We start from the raw sequence: 9630 nt of genomic DNA on the forward strand, positions 1-9630 counted from the left end.
TAAGAACTAGTATATAACTGAGTACTGTGGTATATTTAATAGATATACTTTTAATACTTAGTTTTAATTAGCAATTATCCAAAAATGACCTTTTAAAATTTCTATTTGTATATTCGTTCTAGAAGTAATTTCACAAGAATGATAAAAATCACAACATCAGTATTGCTATAAAATCGCTTAAAATAATACGTTCTTTCAAAATCATATGTGTGTTCTTTTCCTAAAATCTTCAAAAATCAATAAAGCAAACTTAGGAAAAAGAACTGGATGACCATTATTAGATGAAATACAGCATCAGGAACTGTCAAAAGATCTAAACAATATTCCCTTCATGTATAAACTTCAACTCAGAAAAAAAAATCTATTTATTATTCATTATTAAAGAGCCACTAATAATTTATATGATACAGTGACAATTTTCCTTGCTATTACTCGGAGCTATAATTTCACAATAAATTATACTATTTTACCTTAATCTTTGGTTTACAGTCAGAATCTCTCATTACTTTATTTCATTCATTGTTTCACTTATTAACAATTTGGATAACTCCATTATTTTTACATAATTTATCAAAAAGGAAGGCTACTATTGCTATAAAACATTAAGACCAAAAAGAGGAACTATATCTCAAAACTCTGTTTCACAAGGAATAGAAAAGGCTTTCATGAAGACAGTTGCATTTCCCTTCAGTTACGAGTGTTGATGAGGCTATAGGGCTACCAGGAACCTTGTATCTTTAGCCATACAGTCACTCTTCTTTGGTTCTCGGGTTATACAGAAGCCCTAGGTTTTGGAAAATAACTCATTTTAAAAAGCATATCCTCAACTCAAGTGACGCAACATACTGGATGCACCCACCAATCATATTTACTAGGAGACATGATCTGACTGAATTAGCTCCTCATACTTTTAAAAATGGCAAATAGTTATGCTTAGCCATCTCAGATTTGTTAGAATCCTTAATGTGCAGCCAAAATACATGTGGCTAATGTTAGCATAAATGACAAGAATTAGTCTAGTAACTAGTGACCAAAGTTAACAGTTTAGATTTAACATAAGATTCATAGCAATTTTATTCAGAAAATATTTGACAAGTCAGTTTCCTCATAGTGAATCTTTTCCATGATATTTACCACTTGTCTTATTAAATGTAAAATTCTAATTCACATCTAATTCTAATCCTTTATTTTAGTCTGAGTTGCTGCAATATAATTTTTGTTTTTATATTAAAAGAAACTAAGAGAAACCTATTTGTATTATTTAGTAATTTTATGCCCTGGATTAAATTCATTCAACTTATTCATTCGCCTAATTATTGCTAAATGCTTGGTAGGTCAACACAGAAATTAATGAGAGAGTCTCTACTCTCAAGGAAACACAGCAATAGACTATTAGAGTTAAAAGAACATTAAAGAGCATGAAAGTATATATATATACATGTATTTTATTAAAATTTATATACATTAAGTGCTATCAAAACACATTTTTCTGTATTAATAAATATTTACTCCTTAAAGAGTTTTAAATAAATGAATGCATCTTAATTTTCTTAACTGAATTCCCTACCAATTGGCACTTAATTTGCTTAGGAATTTCATTAACAACGCACAGATTAACATTTTGTGAATAAATATGTGCACATGCTCTTCATTATTCCCACAGAATTGCTTCATAAAAGTGGAATTATTTGGTCTAAGCAAATGAACATTTTAAACACTTTTAATATATTTTGGCAAATTCTCGAATGAAGGGCTGTACCCTTGCCCAACTGGTTACACTCTCCTCTCTGTCTTGCTTTTAACACCTGGACAATAGATAATTAACACTTCATTGTGTGTATGATAGTACTTATTTGTTGTCCAGTGAAGAAGACTTTACCTTTTTCTTATAATTGTAAATATCCATTTCTGTTCTTTCACCATTTCTCTACAGGAACATTTGTAGTTTTCACATGTATTGTAAGAACTATGTTTACGTTCAAGACATGATCTTTTTGCTGCAATCTATAATGCGAAATTTTCTCCATTTTTCTGTGTGTATCCTCAGTTTTGTTGTGGTGTTTTTTGTTGTACCGAAGGTTCTTTTCTTGTGTGATGTCAAAACTATTAATTTTCTCTTTATAGATTCTGACTTAAAATATGTAGGCTTTATTCAACTGTATATAAATAAAAATATAGACCTATATATTTTACTTCCTCATTATTTTTACTTAAGTATCGGTCCCACAGACATTTACTTTAGACAATGCTATGGGATAAAATTCTAGCTTATTCTTTCAAATATTGATTTAATAATTTAGCCAGCAAGATATTTTGATTAACTCTCCTCTCTTACTGAAAATGCTCTCATTTGAAAGTTTCAAGAAATGTGGGTCATAGCTAAAGTCAACCAGTTAGACTGTGGCAAAGCCAGAATTTGACCTTGAGTTCAATGCTTTGAATGTGTAGGGGCAAACAGTATGGTTCTGGAATCGACGAGGACCACATTTGAATGGGGCACAACTGGAATTCTGCCACAGCTATGTTACCTTGAGTAAATTACTTCTTCCACACCTGTTCCTAATATTTAGAATAAGGGAACGTAATTCTATCATACTTCCTAATCTTCAGAATAAGGGGAAATAATTATATCAACCTTATCCTGTTCTTGTGTAAATGAGTCATTATTCAATTTATTCATTCAACAATATTCATTAAAAATGTTCTTTGTAATAGATATTTTTTGAGGTGTCATGACTATAGCTACCTTAAAAATAGATATTTTCTAGAAATAAATTATTTTGACTTCATGATTAACTTAGTGTTGAATTCAAATGATGATCTATAGGATCTGGAGTCCTGCTCCCAGCATTCCATCTGCCCCATACTCTCACCACTGGAATGGTGAAAAAGATACCTGGTGGAGATATATATATATATATATCTATATATATATATATATATAGATATATATATATCTCGTCTAAGTATGAAGGAAAAGGCTGTAAGTGCACACTGTATATTCACTCTCCAGCACCATACCTGACACAGAGCTGGCAGTGAATAGATTTTATAAATGAACGAGCACATTAACAACGTATACATTCTTTTCCATGCAATTTTATTAAAAATAGAACAAATTGTCTCTAAACATACTTGCCTTTCCTTAGTGAAACTAAGAGCATTTTTAAAATACGTAGACAGATGAAATAGAGATAGAGGAAAATACCCACACTCTCCTGCCTCTGTGTAAATGACAAAAAGAAGGTGCTGTCCTCTCAGATTCATCAGGCCATTCTGATTCGTCATAATTCACTTGGCCACATGGATTCTACCCCTGAATACTTCCGATTAATCAATTAATACCCCAAAGTAGCACCTACTCAGCCATCCCAGATGACAAGGAAGGAGAGAAAACACTCCTAATGCACTTTGTAGGTAACGTAATTTATCTTTTTTTTTCTCAATGTAAGTATTGACTTGTTGGTGCCAAGCAATGTGCTTGGAATCAGGGAGGCAGGTGATCAGAGCACAGACTGGGTCTAGACTTCTGGATTTGATCTTGGCTCCACTGCTTGTGGTCACTTAACTTTCTAGTGCCTCAGTTTCCTCATCTACAAAAGCAGGTAATAATAACAGTGCCTATTTTATGTGACTGTTGTGAAAATTAAATGACTTAACATTTGTGAAGTACTTGGAACTGTACCTGACACCATAGCAAGGGCTCTGTAGATATTATCAAATAAATTAATACACTTTACCACTTCCTTAGCAGAGCACTCCCTGACCAAGTTACATCCCTTTACCTTATTTTGAGATGTAGTTTCGCTCCTGTTGCCCAGGCTGGAGTGCAATGGCACAATCTAGGCTCACCGCAACCTCCGCCTCCTGAGTTCAAGTGATTTTCCTGCCTCAGCTTCCCAAGTAGCTGGGATTACAGGCATGCGCCACCACACCTGGCTAATTTTGTATTTTTAGTAGAGACGGGGTTTCTCCATGTTGGTCAGGCTGGTCTTGTACTCCCGACCTCAGGTGATCTGCCTGCCTCAGCCTCCCAAAATGCTGAGATTACAGGTGTGAGCCACTGCTCTCAGCCTACCATATTTCATAGCACCAATCACCAGGCCTGTACCTGTGTAATAATATTACCTTCATTTTTTAATAACACGATTTTCTTTCCCCATCAGACCATAAACACCAAGAGCAAAACTATGAATTTATTGACACTTTGTGTGTTGCTATTACGCATATAAGAGTATGCAAAAATTACTTTTTATTTAATGTATTAATACAATAAATCTCCAAACTAATTTTTTATTTTACAGGTCTTTATAAGCCTTGGTATAATTTATAAGCTTGGTTAATTAAATTTATTTATGAAAATAATCATTGCATCAAATAATCATGGAGCTAGAATTTTTGGCATGCTAATGTCTTTTTACAGATAACAAGGTTGTGATGTGATCCATAACTACAGCCGTGACTGCCAGGCTCTTGAACAGATCTTGAATTCTTTTCATACATTTGTTACTCAAAGGCCATATTCCTTAGAACTGTTACATTTATTTATTAGTAACACCTTAATGTAAGACGGTAAAATAGCATCTGATTGAAGGCAGAAAAGCTCTCCTGCCATTGTCTGGCTTGCAGGCATAAGATTTAACATCTTTCTACTTACATATTTTCACCCATGATGGCATCCACTAAACCTAAATCAGTGTCTGGCTCATGAATGAACAAAATATAAGCTCAGAATGGCATAAGAAAACCTTATTCATGGATCCCATCCAAACACAAACTCACAATGCTTAAAAATGAAAAGTAAATCCTGTAAAGCTCAAATTTATGTAGTTATCTTAGAAAAAAAAATGTATTTTTAATTGCCTGGAGTCCTCATAGCTTCTTGTTAAGCTTAACAAGAGGTCTAAAGCCATGACTAAAATATTCACACTCCACTCCAGTCCCTATTTAAAAAAAATAAAAAATGGAATCACTAGTTTATTCATCTTGCCTAATGACACAGAAGGGCAAAACAAGCACCCAAACAACGAATAATAATGTAAGAGCTCAGACTGTAAAATCAATATGTCAGATCAGCAGAGCTTTGCTTCGTTTTAATGCTCTCATCTCTGAATGCAGCACAGCTTATCTTCTGAATTATATATATGTATTAGCCTAATTACATAAATATTGACTTTTCCTTATATGCAGTTTATTCTTTCAATCTCTCTGTAATTACCATGTCAATATTTGTGGCTGCAGTAACAACGAATTTAAATCTGTTAATTGTGACTGATAGTGGCATGCCATGAGATAATTCAGTCACTTAGTCTCAGAACACTGATGGCACTAGATAATAAGAGATGAATCAGTAATTCCCTAAGTATATCGTACTAAGGTAAACATCTTTAAAAAGCAGTTCTTTCAACCCAGTTAATTAAGGGGTTAGTCTTTTCCTCAACTTGTCAGGTTTCATAACGTATAGAAGTAATAACCAGAATGCGACTGGATCTTGGTCTATGACTTTGCCTGCATTTTTTTTAATGAAACACTTTATCCCTAACTTCATTCTCCAGTCCACCCAGGAACAACTTCTTTGATCTGCTGATAGATATCTACATCTCCATCCTCACAGCTGTGTTTATGAAAGATATAATTTAACATTTATTGCTATTATTCTTTGCTATTTGCTATTTCCATAAGATCCTATTCCTGAACTTACTTACATGTGGAATCTAAAATAGCTGAAGTCATAAAAGGGGAAAGTACAAGGGTGGCTGCCAGGGGATGGATGTGGGGAAGGGAGGGGGGATGGTGGGTGGAGGGTACAAAGTTTAGTTAGACAGGAGGAAGAAATGTTTTAGACCATTGCGCAGCATGGTGACTACATTCATAATGTACTGTATATTTCCAAATTGCTAAGAAGGTACATTTCAAATGTTCTCTCCACAAGAAAAATGTTAAGGATGTGAGGTGATGGATATGCTAGCCAGCTTGATTTTATCATTCCTCCTGGTATACACGTCAAAATATCACATTGTACCCCATCAATATCTATAAAATTTGTCAAGTAAAAATAAAAATAAATTTGAAAAAGATCTTTGGCCTACTTTATTCTAATATAAAATATGATCTGTAGAAATTCTACCTTTATTCAATTATATCCCCACCTGGTTTTATTTTCACAGGAAAAGTTTTCAGTTACTGAAGTTGATACATCTCTGAAACAAGAACTAATCCCATACCTCAGGATATATTAATTAATTAAATGTCTTCACTTTCTTACCAGTGGCACAGAAATGTTCCAAAAATTTTAAAAAGCTAAAAATCTTTTCACTTTGCTCTTTTAATATTTCTGAGAATTTTCACACAAGAGCTTGAACTCTTCAATTTAAGTAGGATGGAAATACCTGTGTCATATTAATCATTTAGAGTTAGGTGAACACAGAGAACGTTCCCCAAAAACAGTGCTGTCCACGCTTTGAGTTTAAGAGTTGTTCTAGACGTATTATGGTGAAGTGGTCATGCATCATGCTGTGCTTTCTTATTTGCCTCTACAGGGATGCCAGATGATATGAACTTCAGTGATGTAAAGCAAATCCATCAAACAGACACTGGCAGTACTTTAGACACAACGGGAGCAGGATGTGCAGCGGCGACTGAATCTACGACATTCACTCTGATAAGTGTGGTGATGTCACTTCCTGGGATTTGGTAACTGAACTCTTCTGTCCTGACATACCCTACTGAAGTCTCGATTTCTTCTCTCTCTACATATGCCTGGAATAAGAGATCCTTTTTCAATATAACAATTATATTTATGAAATGATATGTTACACTAACTTCTCAGAAGCCAAGCTGAAATATTCATAAAGTCCCTAAAACTCAATGTTTAAATGACACACTTTAAAAATATGTCTTTTTTCAATCTAACTGAAAACCTTCTTAACTTCTAATATATTAAATCTGAAGATGTGAAAGGCAGAGAAGTGACTTTGAATAAGAAGAATTCAATGTATCTGTAATTTTATTATCAATTCCAAGCCCCTTCCTTTCTAAATTAAAAATGTTTTCATTTGAAAGTGTATTTGCCAGACAATGAAAACAATATGCAGTATTTCTTAAAGTACTGAAATTAGAATATCATGAAATAAATCAAAACATACAATGGCAAGTAGTATGCATGCATATTCAAGAGACTTCCATTTTTGCAAGCTGTAGCAGGAAATGTCTGAATGTCTATAAGTTATGGGGTAGATTCTTGAGAAGCATTTCACATAATTTCACTGAAGAACTTTGATAATTTTGACCCACTGTAACTTAGCCACTGATGAACCTTAAAGCTGAGTATTTTAGTAACACCTGATTTGTATTCCATTATATTCAAAATGCATCTTTGGTGTTGTGCCTCTGCTCCCGCCTCTCTCTTTGCCTCATAGACTTAGCCATGTTGGGAAGCACATGCTTGCTCTAGGAATATCTCCAATAAATAAATATTTGGTGGAAAAATTTGAAGAATATTTGTATTTTCTTCGGGCAAAAATGATATTTTCACCCATTTTCAAAATATTATGTACTACTTTTTAAAGCCTGATGTTGAACAATTGGCTACCTATGCATTTCTAAGGTTCCTATGAATATCTGCAGACATGTCCAGAAAATATGATATGCAACACTTTAGCTCTTTTGCTATTTGCTCATTAATGGAGCTGCAAACCAACAGTCCCTAATTTCTCAGTTGGGATAAGTTGCCTCAATAGACACTAATAGGATATGTATATGGCTATACTTGAGGAAAAGAGAAGTTAGTTTTTATTAATAAGTATCACATCCAGTCAGCAGAGAGAAAATATAATTAATACAACGTCACAGAATAGAAAAGGGAATTGCTGACCTCAAATAAAAAAAAAAATTGAAATGACTTCTGACAAAGACGTAAACAAGACACAGCCAACTGCAAACATTAATGAGGTAAAATCCATTTCTGCCAATCAGGAAACAATGTATGATCAAACCCTGTTCTCTCTTAAGTTCTCAATTAACAAAATGATCTAAGGATGGTTAGTTTAAATCACAACACTTTTAAGCTGCCCAATCAGGTTTTACTCTCTGTTCAAACATGCCTCACAACCAGAAGTGTTATTCTACCTGTCAGTTCTGGATGCCATTTTCCTAGGCTTCCATTCCACACCTAACATTCCCCGATCCATTCGGTTAATAACTCATTTGCACTCACCTTGACACACTCCACAAATTACAAACTTAAACCTATTTTGAAATTTTTTTACTTCAACCTCAGCTCTTCATTTAAATCAGTCTTGGAAAAAAGTGATACTAAGGCACTCATTTGCTGCCCTCCAGCCCAAGTCATGATTGGCTTGCTACGGCGAAATTTCAGACCAACTTAAGAGGAATTTAATTCTAAAGACAAACAAACTGAAGAGCATGCTTTAGCAGTCTAAGATATATGGATAAAATTAATTGACAGAAGATAATTTTAGATATGGCAAGAAATGGACAAAAGCAGAGTGGTAAAGTCAATAGAAGAAATGAAATTTTTTTTTTAAAAAAAACTAAGTTTTACATGCTCAGATGGGTGTTATCTGCAGGTGGGCGCTTTGGGGACTATATAAGCAATAACGGTGCTGCTAGAGCTTAAAACACTGAGGGGTTTTCAGAATTTCTTTAAGAGCCTAAGGCAAAATTGTTAATATTCTCACTAAGGATACTTATCCATTAATACTTCCCATTCTGTGACATTTCATATCTACATAGTTTCTTATGAATTACAAAGTTCTTTCAAATGAGAGAGAGAGAGTAACTCATTGGACTTTCTTCGCCCCCTCAAAGATAGGCTGGATTTTCAGTCAAATAAAAACAATAATGCTGATTTTTTATATGGCTCAGAATTTTCTTCTGGAGAGTTTTGCATTAATAAGGTCGAAGAAAGTTTTGAGCAATGATAAAAGTGTTGGATATATGTCTACTTTCCAAGATTATTTAACAGATTACATCAGACTGAATGTATGTATTTAAAAATATCACACACATCTTATAGTCACATTTTATGCTAGTGTAATTTTTAAAAGAGCCATATTCTTGAATCCCTGAGTTATTTTTATATGAGTTTAGGTAATCATAAAACTTAGTCTGATATTTTGCATATATTGGGGAGACTAGGTTTAGAAGCAGAACTAACATTTACTTGGCCATTCTTTGTATAGGCACCATGATAAATGCCTTTATGCACAATGTCATTTAATCTCCCCAAAAACACTGACATTTCCATTTTACCAATGAGAAAACTGAGCTTATAAATACTAGGGAATTTGACAGATGTCATACAACTAGTCATAACAGAGTTAGATGGTGAGTATAATACTTTTAAATAAACTGTGTACCTTCCTGGTTCAAAGATACAGTTTTGGAACAACAGCAAGGAACTACAGATTAGCACAAAAATCATTCAGAGACTACTTAAGTCTCCAAACTAGGATTTAACAAATACAATTGGCTATAGAATAATTGTCTAATTATCAAAATGCACATTAGTGTAGAAACATAATAAAAAGGAGAAGTGTAAACATGGACTTTTTTTAGTACCGTTCATTACCCTCCCATATATTCAAATCCACTCTAAACACATCAGCC

At 33.7% G+C, this 9630-nt stretch overlaps 1 protein-coding gene across 1 annotated transcript in view; it reads left to right on the forward strand.

The window, feature by feature from the left end:
* GPC5 (glypican 5) overlaps window positions 1-8400 on the forward strand; it is a 1458424-nt gene extending 1450024 nt beyond the window's left edge. Inside the window, exon 8 of the mRNA XM_003257384.3 lies at window positions 6540-8400. Coding sequence (XP_003257432.1) covers window positions 6540-6697 — 158 coding nt within the window. The 3' untranslated portion in view covers window positions 6698-8400. The remainder of the gene's footprint in view (window positions 1-6539) is intronic.
* Window positions 8401-9630: the final 1230 nt, after the last annotated feature.

Source organism: Nomascus leucogenys, chromosome 5 (assembly GCF_006542625.1).
Source record: "Nomascus leucogenys isolate Asia chromosome 5, Asia_NLE_v1, whole genome shotgun sequence".
Lineage (NCBI taxonomy): Eukaryota > Metazoa > Chordata > Mammalia > Primates > Hylobatidae > Nomascus > Nomascus leucogenys.